The sequence below is a fragment of the Orycteropus afer genome, unplaced genomic scaffold (genome assembly GCF_000298275.1).
Source record: "Orycteropus afer afer isolate SDZICR_OR568_19922 unplaced genomic scaffold, OryAfe1.0 scaffold00757, whole genome shotgun sequence".
Classification (NCBI taxonomy): domain Eukaryota; kingdom Metazoa; phylum Chordata; class Mammalia; order Tubulidentata; family Orycteropodidae; genus Orycteropus; species Orycteropus afer.
The window spans coordinates 699,298-716,370 of record NW_006922344.1 but is presented as its reverse complement, the minus strand read 5'-3'; the positions used below and the strand labels follow the sequence as shown (position 1 = coordinate 716,370).

The 17,073-nt window shown below is 39.2% G+C and overlaps 1 protein-coding gene across 1 annotated transcript in view; it reads left to right on the top strand.

Moving 5' to 3' along the window:
• The window catches only part of TWSG1 (twisted gastrulation BMP signaling modulator 1), a 180,374-nt gene that overhangs the window by 134,278 nt on the left and 29,023 nt on the right, over positions 1-17,073 (top strand). Inside the window, exon 3 of the mRNA XM_007957553.2 lies at positions 6,523-6,789. Coding sequence (XP_007955744.1) covers positions 6,523-6,789 — 267 coding nt within the window. The remainder of the gene's footprint in view (positions 1-6,522; positions 6,790-17,073) is intronic.

The window sequence follows — 17,073 nt, the reverse complement described above, 5'->3', positions numbered from 1 at the left end:
AGGCACTCACTGATGAAGGGTGAAGAATACAGTATGCAGTATGGATTACGTCTTAGTATAAAGAAAACAAAAATCTTCACAACTGGACCAATGAGCAGCATCACAATAAATGGAGAGAAGATTGAGGTTGTCAAAGAATTCATGTTGATTGGTTCTGCAGTCGATGCCGATGGAAGCAGCAGTCAGGACATTAGACGACGTGCAGCACTGGAAAAGTCAACCGCAAAGGAACTGTTTCAAGTGCTGAGGAGCAAGGATGTCTCCTTGGGGACTAAGGTGCACCTGACCCAAGCCATAATATTTCCAATCTCCTTGTATGCATGTGAGAACTGGACAATGAATAAGGAAGACCGAAGAAGAGTTGATGCTTTTGAGTTGTAGTACTGGTGAAGAATGCTGAAAGTGCCATGGACTACTAGAAGAACTAACAGATCTGTCCTGGAGGCAGTGCACCCAAAATGCTCCTTGGAAGCGAAAATGGCCAGACTTCGTCTCACCTATTTTGGTCATGTTGTCAGAGGGACCATTGCCTGGAGAAGGATGTCATGCTTGGTAGGGTGGAGGGTCAGCGAAAGAGGGGGAGGCCTTCAATGAGATGGATTGACTCGGTGGCTACGATGATGGACTCAAGTATAGCAGGGATCATGGAGCTGGCACAGGATCAGGCAGTGTTTCATTCTGCTGTGCATGGGGTCACTAGGAGTCGGAAATGACTCAACAGCACCTAACAACAACAACAACTCTCTGCTTAAGGCTAGTTTAAGAGTCTCTTCTGACATCTGTTTTTGTCTTTTCATTCTTTTCCTGTCTTTTTAATGACCTTTTGCTTTCTTCATGGATGATGTTCTTGATGTCATCCCACAATTCCTGATTTTCGGTCATTGGTGTTCCATGCATCAAATCTATTCTTTAAATGGCCTCTAAATCCAGGAAGGATATGTTCAAGGTCATATTTTGGCTCTCGTGGCCTTGTTTTAATTGTCTTCAACTTCAGCTTGAACTTTGAAGTGAGCAGTTGGTAGTCTGTTCCACAGTCAGCTCCTGGCTTTGTTTTGGCTAAAGATAATGAGCTTCTCCATCACCTATTGCTACAGATGTAGTCAGTCTGATTCCTGTGTAATCCATCTGGCAAAGTCCATGTGTATAACCACCATTTGTGTTATTGAAAAAAAGATATTTGCAATGAGTAAGTCGTTGGTCTTACAAAATTCTATCATGAGATCTCCAGTATTATTTCTATCTCCAATGCCAAATTTTCCAACTACCCGTGGTTATTCTTTGTTTCCAACTTTTGCATTCCCATCACCAGTGATAATCAGCACATTTTGATTGCATAATTTGGTCAATTTCAGATTGAAAAAGTTGGTAAAAATTCTCAGTTTCCTCATCTTTGGCTTTGGTGGTTTGTGTGTAAATTTGAGTAATAATAGTATTAACTGGCTTTCCTTGTAGGCATATGAATATTATTCTGTCACTGACAGTGTTGTACTTCAGGACAGATCTTGAAACATTCTTTGTGACAATGAATGTCACGCCATTCCTCTTCAATTTATCATTCCCAGCATAGTAGATCATATGGTTATCTGATTCAAAATGGCCAAAACCAGTCCATTTCAGGTCACTAATGCCTAGGATATCAGTCTTTATGTGTTCCATTTCATTGGGTCCATAGATATTCATTGTTGTTATAATCTTTTTAAATCTATGCTTTAATCATTGTATAATGTTCTTCCTTATCTCTCATGGTGGTTTTTGTCTTAAAGTCAATTTTGTCAGAAATTATTATTGCCTCTTCTACTCTTTTATGGCTGCCATTTGCTTGATGTATCATTTTCCATCCTTTGATTTTTAGTCTTTTTTTGTCTTTCTCTCTAAGGTGTGTCTCTTGTAGACAGCATATTGATGGGTTATGTTTTCTTACCCAGTGTGCAACTCTCTGTCTCTTGAGTGGTGCATTTAATCCATTGGCATTCAGTGTAATTATTGACGAGTATAAATTTGTTGCTGTCATTTTGTTATGGGCATTTTTGTGGTGTTGCTGATTTCTTTGTTCCATATAATTTTCTGTGCTAAGCTCATTTTGTTTATGAATTGTATTACCACTTCGTTTGTTGCTATTGTTTTAATATTTATTGCTAAATATTTTTGCTGGCCCTCTTTTATTTTGTTGTGAAGATTTATCATTTTTCTTTGAGGTTACCCTGTGATTGATAATTTTCTCCCTAAGTTTTGAACAGTCCGTTCTGTCTTGACTTCCCTACCATTTAGAAGTTCTGTAACTACAGTTTTTTTTTCCTCTTTTTGGTTTGTAGTTGTCCTTATTTGTCGGTTGGAGTCTCTGGTTTACAATCTTGTAGGCTTATTTACTTTGGATACTTCCATAACTGTGTTAGTTTTCTGGGTTATGTGTTAATGGTCAGTTGTTTGCTGTTGTTGGTTCTCTGTCCAGGGGACTCCCTTTAGCATCTCTTGTAAGGTTGGTCTGGTTTTTAACAAATTCCCTTAATTTCTGCTTATCTGGAAATGTCCTAATTTCACCATCATATTTGAGGAACCTTTTTGGTGGGTATATAACCAAAAGGCTGGTGGTTCAAACCCACCAGCCACTCCTTAGAAGGAAGATGGGGCAATCTACTTCCATTGTGATACTGCCTTGGAAACCCAAGGAGGGGTCACTATGAGTCGGGTTCAACTCAGCGGCACATAACAGTATAATTCTTGGTTGAAAATTGTATTCTTTCAGGGTTTTATATATACCATCTCATTGTCTTCTTGCCTTCATTGTTTCTGCTAAGAAATCTGGGCTTAGTCTTATTGGTTAACGCTTATAGGTAACTTCATTTTCTCATGCTGCTTTCAGAATTATTTCTTTGTTTTTGGTTTTGGTAAGTTTGATGATGATGTGTTGGTGATTTTCTTTTGAGGTCCTGTTTGGGGTTCATTTTACTTCTTGAATGGATACATTCTCATCTTTCATCATACCAGGGAAATTATCTTCCAACAAATCTTCAACAATATTCTCTTTGGTTTTATTTGTCTCTTCCTGTTCTGGAATTACAATTACACATAGGATATTCCTTTTGATAGTATCTCACATGAACCTTAGGCTTTCTTCATTTTGTTATTTGTTTTTCTGACTAATCCCTTTCCAAAGAAATATTGAAGTATTTGTCTTCAATCTCACTAATTTTGTCTTCCATTGATTGAATTCTACTCCTTTGCCTGTTCAAAGTGTTACCTGTTTCTAAAAATTTAGTATGATTCTTCTGGATTTCTGTCTGTAGATTTTCTGTCATTTCTCATTTTTCATTTATTTTGTCATTTTGTTCTTGTATTTTGTTTTGAAATTGTTCTGGGATTTTCTCTTTGTCTTTCTCAATTTTGTCAGTGTTTCCTTGAATTGTCTCTCAGTCCGTTGAAGGTACCTAAATATAATTCTTTTGAATTCCTTATCAGACAGTTTCAATGCTGTTTGTTTCTCGGGTATATGTTCTGGATCTGTGTGCTGGTCCCTTGTTTCTCCTGCTTTATCTTGTTTCTTTGTATGGACTATGGATGCTCTGTTGTCTCTGAGACATTGTTACATTTTTGTGTTTATATTTAATTCGTGATTTTATGTTGGAGTTATTTGCCCACGATTTTCATTTTGTTTTGTTTGGATGTCATCTATGTAAGCAGCATATTGTGCTCCTCTGTTCGCTAGTTGGCAGCACTTATACACTCACCACCTGTCTCCTTTCCCATTGTCAGCCTCCCTTATTTCCCTCTCGTCCTTGACAAGTGGAGCCTATTCATAGGTCCCTGGAATCCAAATGAGAATACTGTCACTTTAAATACCCAAAATGGCCACTGCTTGTAAACATTCAAAATGGCTGCATCCTTGGTAACTTTAAATATCCAAAATGGCCACCACTTATAACCAGTCAAAATGGTTGTGCCCTCCAGATAGTTCAGGTTGTTTCCCTCTTTGCTGTTTCCCATCTTAGTTATCAGCCACCAAAACAGTCGTCCCTGTAGTCTTTGGCCACCAGGGCTGATCTTTAGGTCAATTCTCAGGTCCCAGCACTACTTGGTAATATTCAGGCTGTTGGTGCCATCAAAGCATCTGACTGTCTGCAGCTCCATCCATCTCCATACTCATTGTTTTCATTCAAGTTCTTCCACTAGTTGGTGCCTTACCCACTTCTGTATACTTGCTTTCGGTGTTCAGGGCTCCAGGATTATCTTCTGTGCCTCTGTCAATTGGTTTCTCTTTTTTGTTGTTGTTGAAGAGGGTCTGTGGAGCTTGTATGAGTATTCCATCATCTTACTGGTAGTCCTTGTGGTAGTTCAGTTTGTGTGTCAACTTGGCTGGGCCTGGTTGAGTGGCTGGGCAGCTAGGTGTAGTATTCCCCATGATGAGACTGGAATCAACTCCATAGTGTAATCTACTGTGAGCAGCTGAGTAGCTGCCTTAGGGATGTGGTTTGTTTCCTGTATATAAGCAGAAGCCTTGGGGAATGGTCTCTAGCTTATGGCACACTTGGACCCAGCATGTAGCTGTGTCATTGTTCAGCAGCCTGCCATGTGGTTTGGTAACATTGAGACTGTGCCTTTTTACTTGTCAAACTTGGGCTTCTCATCTTCAGCAGCCAGCAGCTGTCTGAGTGAAGAAACACCTCTAGCTCCAGTGGGCTGGGAGCAGGAGGCAGAGCTAGACCCAAGGTTGAGGGGCTTTCACCCAGCCCCTAGAGCCTGGCACTTTGAACTTGGACTTAAAGCCTCCAAACTGAAAGAGAATAAACTCAGGTTTGTTAAGGCCATCCCATCTGTGGTATATTTCTGTCAGAGTGGCACTAGGTAACCAGAACAGTCCTTCTTTGTCTTCTTCAGCTGCCTTTTGAAATCTTCTCTTCAGGTCTTTTACTTCATATTTCTTCCATTTGCTTTAGCTATTTTCCATTCAAGAGCATGTTTCAGAGTCTCTTGTCTTACTCATTTTAATCTTTTCTTCATTTCCTGTCTTTTTAATGACCTTTTGCTTTCTTCATATATGATGTTCTTGATGCCGTCTCCCAGCTCATCTGGTCTTTGATCACTGGTGTTCAATGCCTGAAATATGTTCTTGAGATGGTCTCTAATTTCAGGTGGGATATACTCAAGGTTGTATTTTGGCTTACGTGGAATTGTTTTAACTTTTTTCAGCTTAAATTTAAACTACATATGAGTAGTTGGTGGTCTGTTGCATAGTTGGCCCCTGGCCTTATTGTGACTGATGATTTTGAGGTTTTCCATCTCTGTCCCCAAAGTTGTGGTCAGTTTGATTCCTGTGTATTACATCGGATGAATCCACGTATATCGTTCCACTTAGATTGTGCCAAAAAAAAAAAAAAAGTATTTGTAATGAGTAAGTCATTGGTCTTACAAAATTCTGTCACGCAATCTCCTGCATCATTTCTATCACTGAGGCCGTATTTTTCAACTACCACTGCTGCTGCTTTGTTTGCAACTTGAACAGTCCAATCACCAGTAATTATCAATGCATCTTAATTGCATGTTTGGTCAATTCAGACTGCAGAAGTTGGTGAAAACCTTCAGTTTCTTCATCTTTGGTTTTAGTGGTCGGTACTTCAGTTTGAATGAGAGTAGTGTGAACAAGTGTTTCTTATAGGTGTATGGATGTTATCCTATCACTGATAAAAGTGATCGTGAAATGTTCTTTTTGACAATGAATTCTTCAATTTGTCATTCCTGGAATGGTAGATTACATGATTGTCTGATCTGAAATGGCCAGTACCAGTCCATTTCTGCCTAAGATACACAACTTTACATGTTCCATTTCATTTTTGACACTTTCAGTTTTCCTAGGTACATACTTTGAACATTCCATGATCTGATTATTAATGGATGTTTGCAGCTGTTTCTTCTCATTTTCAGCCCTGCCTCTTTCTTCTTCCTAGTCTTAGTCTGAAAGCTCTGATGTAACCTGTCTACCACAGGTGATCTTGTTGGTATTTGAAATACCAGTGGCATAGCTTCCAGTATAACAGCAACCACAGTATAAAAAATTGATAGACAAGTGGTAGAATCTACTGTTATTATTATTCTGATGCCCAGATTGTCAGTTTGGCCAGTGGAAGCCTCTTCACTTTCTTCTTGTCTTTCTGACATATCTCATCATTCACTGAGCACTTTCTTCCTTTCTGGTACCTAATGGTATTCCAGGTTCATCTTGTATTTCACCTGCCTCAACCCTGGAATCAGCTGCCTCTTCAAGAAACACTGGTACCTTTTAGTGTATGTGGCATTTACACATATCTGTGTGCCTAGTAGACTCTTTGCCACTAGGATGAGATCTCATTGCTTCTAGGTCCTCTCAGCAAAAAAATGGTAGGAAAATATCTAAGTATAATGTTAGAAATCATGTAATTTTAATATGTTGGTGCTCTGATTGCAATGCAGTAGCTACCACTTTAGCAACTAATATGTTACAAGCTGTGAGAAAAATGAACTTTTATTTTCTTTCCCCTCCCCTTTCCCCAGGTATGTGTAATCCTCGAAATTATAGTGACACACCTCCAACTTCAAAAAGCACTGTGGAGGAGCTCCACGAGCCAATCCCTTCTCTCTTCCGGGCTCTCACAGAAGGAGACACTCAGTTAAATTGGAACATCGTTTCCTTCCCTGTTGCAGAAGAACTTTCACATCATGAAAATCTGGTGTCATTTTTAGAAACTGTGAACCAGCCACACCACCAAAATGTGTCTGTTCCCAGCAATAATGTTCACGCACCCTATTCCAGTGACAAAGGTAACTGCCAGTGATTGATTTTCTCTATCCTTCTTCCTGACACACTGTGGTCTATGAACCAATTTTAAGGTTATCTTTTAGAGCAGCTTTTTGCTTTTCAGTTTGTGTAGTTTTAAGTAAATGCTGGATGTCAGTAACCCTAATCACTGAGTAGATAAAGAGTCTGGCATATTGTGGTAATAGGGGCTGTGTTGGAAAATAGATAACATGTTCTTAATTCTTATGTTTATTTTTAGTAGGCTTTAATTTTTATTTACCTAAGATGGCAGTTGTGCTGTATACCTTAATACAGTATTACATACTATTTGGCAATATTCAGAGTATCCTGGTGAAGTAGGTTTTTTATAATAACATTCATGTCACAAATGATGCCAATGTCATCAGCTTTCTTTATGAGAAAATGTGTATTCCAGACATCTCATTCCTAGGTATAAACTAGACCCAGCCAGTTCTCTGCAAATAGATGCTGTTGCTCAGAGAAAACAAAATGAGAGAGTGAGTAGTACAAATTTGAAAAAACGTATTAAAGAACATTTACTATTGCAGATAGGTCATAGCTTAATTTTAGCATGTAAAGGTCATGGGACTTTTTTTATTTTTGAACACTTTATTGTGTTTTAGGTGAAGGCTTAATAGCAAATTAGTTTCCCTTACAGCAATTCATACACAAATTGTTCTGGGATATTGGTTGCAATCCCCACAGTGTGTCAGCATTCTCCCTGTTTTTACCTTTCCTTTCCCATTACTGTCCCTCTGCCCCTTCTTTCCTTCTCTTTGCTTTTGGGCAAATGTTACCTGTTTCATCTCATAGTTGAGTGTTCTAAGGAGCACATTCCTCACGGGTATTATTGTTTATTTTATAGGCCAATCTGTTATTTGACTGAAAGGCGATCTCCAAAAGTAGTTTTATTCCAGGTTACAAGGGTATCTTAGGGAAGTAGTCTTGGAGTTCCTCCAGTCTTTTATCAGTCTAGTAAATCTGACCTTTCTTATGAATTTAAATTTTGTTTGACCTTTTTTTCCCATTCTAACCAGAATTTTTTGTTGTATCTCTGATCAGAACACTAGTTAGTCATGGTCACTGGGCAACATCTAGTTCTTCTGGTCTCAGGCTAGAGGAGGCTAGTTCATGTAGGCCATTAGTCCTTTGGACTTAATGCTTCCTTGAGTCTTCAATTTCTTTCACTGTCTTTCTGCATCAATTGATATCATCATGTGGTTCTTTTCTTTGTTTTATTTATGTGAGGGATTACATTGATAGTTTTTCTATTGTTGAACCATCCTTGCATACTTGGTATGAATTCCACAGGCCTATGATGTATTATATTTTTTTGATATAGTGTTGGATTCTATTGGTTAGGATTTTGTTGAAGATTTTTGCATCTATGTTCATGTGGAATATTTGTCTTTAATTTTTCTTTCCAGTGGTTTCTTTGCCTGGTCTTGGTATTGGGGTTATGCATGTTGTTGTTGTTGTTATGTGCCGTCGAGTCAAACACGACTCATAGCGACCCCTCCTTGGATTTCCGAGGCAGTATCACTACGGAAGTAGGATTGCCCAACCTTCCTTCTGAGGAGTGGCTGGTGGGTTTGAACCGCCAGCCGTCTGGTAGCAGGCAAATGTCTTAGCCACTATGCTACCAGAGGGGTTATGCATGCTTTCTTTACAAAAGGAATTTGGGAGTATTCCATCCTTTCCTATGTCCTGTGATAGTTTGAGTAGGATTGGTATCAGCTACTCTCTGAGTGCGTGATAGAATTCTGCAGTGAGAATTCTTTTGTTGGGCTTTTTTTATGACCTGTTCAATTTCTTCTTTTGTTATGGGCCTGTTTGAATTCTCTACCTCATTCTGTGTTAGTTTAGGTAGGTCTTGTGTTTCTAGAATCTGTCCATTTCTTCTAGGTTTTCAAATTTGTTTGAGTATAGTTATTTATAGTACTGTTATTATCCTTTTTATTTCAGTTTGTTCAGTTTTAATGTCACTATTTCATTTATTATTTATTTACATCTTCTCTTTCTTTTCCTTAGTTAAATTTGCCAGTGGTATGTTAATTTTGTTAATCTTTTCAAAGAACCAACTTCTATTCTTGTTTCTTTTTTCTGTTTTTTCTCTTTTCTGTTTCATTTAATTCATTCACATTCATCTTAATTAATATTAGGTATGAATTCGGTGCTGTCATTCTTTTGTTTTTCATTGTGGTATTGATAGTTTCTTTGTTCTGGATATTTTTTCTGTACTGAGTTCAGTTTGTTATCAGATTTTTTCTTTAATTTCATTCATTGTTACTGATTTTGTGTTTACTATGTCCTTGTGATTTTATTCTTTCTGATACAGCTTAGAAGGCTTATTATTTTTCTTTGTGGTTACCCTGTAGTTACTTTTTGTGTTCCTCTGTTGGCGTAATGCCTAAGGCATTTGACTTCTAACCAGAAGGCTGGCAGTTCAAACCCACCAGCCACTCAGAAGAAAGGAAGGTTGGGCATTCTACTTCTGTCATGATACCACCTCGGAAACCCAAGGAGGGGTCACTATGACTCACATCCAACTGGACGGCAGTGAGTTTGGTGTTTTTTTTGTTTGTTTATGTTTGAAATAGTCTGTTCTATATTGATAATGTTCTGACTTCCTCTCCATTTGAAAGTTCTGTAATTATATCATTTATTCCCTCTTTTTGCTTTGTAATTGTTATTGTTTACACATTGGCACCTCTAGTTCTCTATTTTCAGATTTGTGAGCATGTTTTAGTTTTGAGAATTCTTTCTCTGGGTTGGTTTTTGAGTGATGTTGTCATGTATCTTAATCTTATGTGCTGTCTTCCATTGTTGGTATTCTGTCCAAAGGATCCCCTTTAGTGTTTCTTATAAAGTTAATCTGGTTATTAAAAATTCCCTGAATTTTGTGAGGGACAGTTTTGCCAGATAAATAATTCTCAGTTGGCAGTTTTTTATTTCAAGGTTTTATATATGTCATCCCATTGCCTTCTTTCCTGCATGGTTTCTGGTCAGAAATCAGTTTAGCCTTATTGGTTGCCCTTTGTAGGTAACATTTCTTTTTCCCAGGCTGCTGTCAGACTCTTTCTTTGTCTTTGATTTTGGAAAGTTTGATTATGATACGTCTTGGTGACTTTCTCTTGGGTTCTGCCCCATGTGAGGTTCACTGAACTTTTTGGATAGATATCTTTTAGTCTTTCATGATATTGGGGAAATTTTCTGCCAGCACATCTTCAACAATTTTCTTTTCTTTTTTTTTTCCCTCCTACTGTTCTGGTAGCATAGTGGCTAAGACACTTGCCTGCTAACCAGACGGCTGGCGGTTCAAACCCACCAGCCACTCCTCGGAAGGAAGGTTGGGCAATCCTACTTCCGTAGTGATACTGCCTCGGAAACCCAAGGAGGGGTCGCTATGAGTCGGGGCCGACTCGACGGCACATAACAACAACAACAACAACTGTTCTGAAATTCCCGTTACACATAGGTTATTTCTCTTGATATCATCCCATATAACTCTTAGGTTTACTTCATACTTTTTTCTGATTTTTCTCATATAAGGTGGTGTGAAGGAATTTGTCTTCTAGCTGGCAAATCTGTTCTTTAGACAATTTGATCTACAATTTTGTCCTTCTGACGTGTTATCTATTGCTGTAATTTTAGTGTTAATCTCCTGGATTTCTTATTGCTGTTTTTGTATGATTTCTAATTGTCTTTTTGTCATTTTACTTTGTATTTTTTTCCTGAATTCTTCAAAGATATTGTCTGTCTTCTCCTTGTTATTGTTTATGGTTTCCTTGCATACTTAGAAGGTCATGAGTATATTTTTTGAGTTCCTTTTTAGGTAGTTCTATTACCTGTTCTTCCTCAGGGAGGTTTCCTAGTTCTTTATTTTGGTCACTTGCTTCTGCTATCTTGTCCTTTTCCTGTGTTTGAAGTTAAGTTGTCTTTTGTCTCCAAACTATTTTCATATTGTTTTTATTTGTTGATTATGTGTTGCTTTGTTTCACCCTGGTTTTACCTTTTTCTTAATTTGATATATCTGGATGGGTGCTTCTTTGGTTGTTAGCTTGGTAGCACTGAGGTGCTCCCCAGCTGTCTCCAGGTGGGTGGAATAACGGGTGGGGATGTGGATGCAGATGTCTGTCATGACAAGCAGCTTTGGGTGGGATGAGCAAGGGTTGTCCACCATCTGTCGTTAATTCAGTGGTGCAGGAGCAGGTGCTGGTGCTTGCCTGTTGGATGAAGTGGTAGTTGCAGTAAGTATGGCTGACTAGTAGAGAGGTAATGTCCTCCTTCCATTGAATGGGACAGGAAAAAAAAGAAGGGAAAATAAAAAATAGAAAAAAGAGGGGCAGGTGGAAGGAAAGGCTGATAAAAATAAAAAAGGGGAAAATTAATAAAAAGTGACAAAAGGAAAGGAAAAAGAGAAAGAAGTAGAAAAGTAGAGAATAAAAAATAAAAGAGGGTGGTTTTTGTAGTTATGGTCAGCTGGCAGCCCTGGGAACAGGTAATTATGGTGTAATCCTGCTGATCCACTGAAGCATGTGCCTGCAGAGGTAGAAGGAGCTTGGTGCAGGGGCACACCTCATGTTCAGTGAAAGATCAGTCACTGATACATGCATAGGCAGGGCAAGCCACAGACCCTAGCTTTGTCTGTTTGGGGTTCATTATGGTTAGAGGCTGGGCTGCTGAGGAGACAGCTGAGAGTCTGGGGAGGTGGGGCTAGCCAGGGGGGCTTCCCTAACCACTGGGTTATTGGGGGTGGGAAGAGGCTTCACCCCTAGACTCCAGGAAGGTGTTTTGCTAGAGCAGAGACTGTACATCTCTGTAACAATTTACTGCCACGCATCTGGCACCCTTCTGGCCATACACAGCCACTTATCTAGCTCTTTCCCAGACTCAAATCAAGTGGGAGGCCACCCTGAGTCTAGCTTCTCCAATCAGTACCCCACAGGCCTTTCCCCTCACATGGTCCTTCAACCCAAATGACTAGTGTTTACTAGTAGTAAATTGTTTCATTCTCCTTCTCTGGCTCCCTCCTTGCTCTCCAGTTGCCTGTGCCACTGGAAATATGACCTTGATGCAGGAACAGTGAAGTTCTTAGCACCTGTCATGAGTAGAGCCAATCACCACAGTAGGTTGAAGTGGAAAACCAAAAGATGTATTGAGTGCTAATACCCAAGACAGAGAGAATCACTTCATTAAAAAGTCTGTCTCCCCAGGCAAAGGGGTAAACATGATTACATAGGAAGATGAGAAGGGGGTTGAAGATCTCATGGACTGCCAGGATTGTCTTGGTTCCTCTTTATCTTGGTTGCTGCACACTCGATGTTTCTCTTCTCAGGGTCGTCTAGTCCCATAAATCGCAGTTCTCAGCAGAAGCCAGCTGTGGGATAAGATCATACTCAGAAAAGAATGTATAAGCAAAAAAAAAAATCTAAAGAAATCAGTGCCCATGGAGAGGTCAGCTATTCTGTTTACATAAAAGGAAGACAAAGAGAGGAAAAATAGCAAGTTAAACATTATGATTAATGTCTGTTTTAATCATGGCTGCTAGTTTGATAAAGTAAGGGGCATTTTAGGCCTTCCACAGTCCCCACCCGCCTCTTCTGAGGTTTCATAATCATGAGAAATGGTGTGGCATTCTCCTTCTTAGGCTACTTCCTGCTATATGGGGGCAACAAGTGGTTAATATCTCAGGGGGGGTAAGCTAATAAAAATGAATAACATCTTTAGGAAGATTGAACATTGTGAATACTACCCAAAGCAATCTATGCATTCAATGCAATCCCAATCCAGATCCCATCAGCATTCTTTAAGTATATGAAAAAACCAATCACTAATTTTAAATGGAAAGGAAAGAGACCTCGAATAAGCAAAGCACTATTGAAGAAGAACAATGTAGGAAGTCTCACACTCTGGGATCTCAATACAGCCACAGTAGTCAGAACAGCCTGGTACTGGTACTATGACAGACATATAGACCAGTGGAACAGAACTGAGAGCCCAGAAATAGATCATCGACCTATGTATGGTCAGCTGATTTTTGACAAAGGGCTGAAATCCATTACATGGAGAAGAGATGGTCTCTTTAACAAATAGTGCTAGAAAAACTGGAAAACCATTTGCAGAAAAATTAAACAAGATCCGTACCTCACACCATACACAAAAACTAACTCCAGGTGGATCAAAGACTTAAATGTGAAACCTGAAAGTATGAAGTTCTTCCAGGAAAAAATAGGGGCAAATTCAGGGCCCTAATTTATGGCATGAATAAACTATCAAGCAAAACCCAAAATGCAAAAACAGCAGAAGATAAACTAGATAAATGGGACCTTCTAAAAATTATATTTTATGTGCTTCCAAAGACTTCTCCAAAAGAGTAAAAAAGAGAACCTGCAGATTGGGAAGAAATATTCAGCAACAACATATCTGACAAGAGTCTTATCTCTAAAATTTATAGAAAATGCCCAACACCTCAAAAATGAAAACATTAACAATCCAGTTAAAAAATAGAAGACATGAATAGACACTTCACTAAGGAGGATATTCAGGCAGCCAACAAATGCAACAAATACACAAAATTCAGGGAATTTTTAATAACCAGATTAACTTTATAAGAAACACTAAAGGGGATCCTTTGGACAGAATACCAACAATGGAAATGCTCATGATCATTAGCCATCAGAGAGACAAAAATCAAAACAAGGATGAGATACCATCTTAACCCAGCACTAATGGGAGTTCTGGTAGCATAGTGGCTAAGACACTTGCCTGCTAACCAGACGGCTAGCGGTTCAAACCCACCAGCCACTCCTTGGAAGGAAGGTTGGGCAATCCTACTTCCGTAGTGATACTGCCTCGGAAACCCAAGGAGGGGTCGCTATGAGTCGGGGCCGACTCGACGGCACATAACAACAACAACAACAACAATGGCAAAGTCCAACAAAACAGAAAGTAACAAATGTTGGCCAGGATGTGGAGAGATTAGGACTCTCATACATTGCTGGTGGATACAATCACTGTGGAAAGCAGTATGGCGATTCCTTAAAAAGCTGGAATTAGAGGAGCAAGGCCAGAGCAAGGGGTGCCTGGTGGTGTCCACCCAGGTTGGCTAGCGGCCCGCCGCACCTCAGGGGGGCACTCCTGGGCGGTGGCGGTGGGAGGAGGCTGCCGGTTCTGCCCCTGCCTCTGAGCGCCCCCAGCCAGCCTGCGGCTATGGGCGCACCCGCCCTCGGTCTCGGTCTCCGCCCCCCAGGATCTGCAGCTTGTTTGTGAGTGCTGTTTGCCCAGCCACCGGCGAGGTTTGCCGTGCCAGCAGCGCGATGGTTTGCGGGAACTCCACTGCCACCAGCACTGGCATGGGCCGAGGCCCTATAGAAGCAGCTTAAAGATGTTACAGAAGAATCAATAACAGAAGATGACAAGAGGAGAAACTATGGAGGAGTCTACGTTGGCCTTCCATCTGAAGCTGTCAATGTGGTGTCCAATCAAGTAAAGACTGTGCAAAAAAATTAGAAGAAAATGTATAAGCAAAAAACCAAAAATACCATGACTCAATAATCAAGAGCTTGCAAATCAAGATTCAGGAGGAATTTAGCTCTGCAGGACATTAGTGCACAGACATTTCCAAGTAAATTCTTAACAGTTGCACCCCTCCTCGGAAGGAAGATGGGGCAATCTACTTCCTTAGTGATACTGCCTCAGAAACCGAAGGGAGGGGTCGCTATGAGTCGGGTCTGACTCGACGGCACATAACAACAACAACAGTGTTGAGTTAAAACCATGGGTACATGCTGACTTTTGTCTAAAAGAGGGGAATTAGTTAGACAGTATACTCATTCATGGAACTTTCTGTGGGTGACCCGTGAAAGACAAGTTAACAAACTGTCATGGAGACTGTAATTGCCCAGCCAACCAGGCTGGGCTCTGGCAGAATTTTCACCCTTCCCATTCAACACAGTTTATGATGATCATATCTTTTCACTGATACTTTTTTGATAATTTTTATATAATAAAATCCATATTCTATTGATAACTTAGAATAATAAGGCTTATAAATGAACTACATAAAGTAATATATTTGTTATCTTTCACTATTTCTACTTCACATTAATTTTTAGCTATAAAATTTTTCGTTTGATTCTTATTGTTATCTTTTCCCCTTTTTTTACTATTTGGTTTTCTTGAAATGAATTTCCTTTATTAGGAACAATGTATTTCATTGCAATGTTGAAAAACAGATTACTTAAATTTGCATACCATATGCACATTGTGATTAAATTCCTATTTTCTTTACTTCAAGGCTTATGTAACTACAAATACTTCATAGCAATTGAATTTCCCACTCTACCTTTGGGTAATCATGGCATCTCATCATGTTAATTCTAAACTATTTTCAAGGACTTGAGATTGATGGTTAGTGGGATATTTGGAAAATTATTAATTTGATAATGACTATTGTGTCTCTACTTAGTACTGTAATGTAAATTACTCAGTTTACCAATGTATTTCAATAATTAAAACATTTTTATCCCTCTTTACTTGGATTTCTTAATTATTATGATATATAGATATGTCAGTACGTAATTTATAAATTACTGTGTAAAACCTTTAAAAAAAAAAAAGCTGGATTTAGAAATACCTTTTGACCTAGCAATCCCATTACTAGGTATATATCCTAAAGAAGTGAGAGTCAGGACAAGAACAGATATATGCACACCCACGTTCATCACAGCACTATTTACAATACCAAAAAATGGAAACCACCTAGGTACCCATCAGTAGAAGAATGGATAACCAAACTGTGGTACATACACATAATGGAATACTGTGCAACACTAAAAAATAATGTAGAATCTGCAAAACACTGCATAACATGGATGAATGTGGAGGACATTATGCTGAGTGAAATAAATCAATCACGAAGGACAAATAGAGTATTAGTTCATTATTGTAAAAAGTCAAGGAAAGGTTTGTATATGGAAGGAAACTTCCTTTGTTGGTTATCAGGGGAGGGAACACTGCCAAAAAAAAAAAAAAGTGTTGATTCATGTCACTTTAGTTTTGTGTATTTCATTGCACATAAATTATATTTAAATAAAATGTATTTTAAAAAAATGAATAACATCCTGCTGTAGAAGTTTATTAGTAGTATCAGGTGTGTCTTAAAAAGAGAAAATACATGAGTAGCCTAGAGTATTCTGGACGCCTTATCAGAGGCAATCTTCATCATGCCTGAGATACAAGTACTTACGATTATGATGTTGTTGTTGTTATGTGCCGTCGAGTCAGACCCAACTCATAGCGACTCCTCCTTGGGTTTCTGAGGCAGTATCACTACGGAAGTAGATTGCCCCATCTTCCTTTCGAGGAGCGGCTAGTGAGTTTGAACTGCCAGCCTTCTGGTTAGCAGTCAAGTGCCTTAGGCACTACACTACCAGAGCTCCTTATTAAAAGATGGCTGCAGCAAAATATTTATTTAAAGAAAGAGACTAGTGTAGGAATCCAGGTAAGAGATCACTGGATGCAAATCATGGGTGTGGCACTGCACCTGGAAAGAAGCAGATGGATTGAAAAAGGTACTTAAGAAACTCTAGGATGTAGTGATGATTAGATGTGGCAGGAGATGGAGAAAGAGACGGTTCCCAACTGGAGTAATTGGATGGATGGTGTTGTGCATGTTTGTGACAGAAATAGCATGTCACTTATGTCCAGGTAAATTTTGAAACACTTATGATATATCCTTATAAATAAAGAAAGCCAGCACAATTCATTTCCAAGTAAATGATTAAGCATATGTATCCTACAACTGCTGAATAATGTAGGCCTACTTGGACTCCTCAAATGTTGATTTTTAAGCTGCAGTACTAGAACAGCAACAGCACCAAGGATGGGTTAGCTCATGTGAAGGGTTTATCAGCTCTGCCAGTAAGTCTGATTATATAACTTCTCATGAAAAGAATTTCAGTATAGTCATCCTTCATGAGTGGTTGTCATATCCGTGTGTAAGATATAAGAATTATTGTCGCTGGTTCATCTGATAAGGCAAAAAAAAAAAAAGAACTCACTGCCGCGGAATTGGTCCCAAGTCATAATGACCCCTTCTTGGGTTTCCAAGGCAGTATCACTATGGAAGCAGATTGCCCAACCTTCCTTCTGAGGAGTGGCTGGTGGGTTTGAACCGCCAGCCTTCTGATTAGCGGTCAAATGCCTTAAGCACTATGCCACCAAAGCTCATTAAAAATATATATATATTTATTAAACAAGTCACTAAATGAAACTGTGATCCT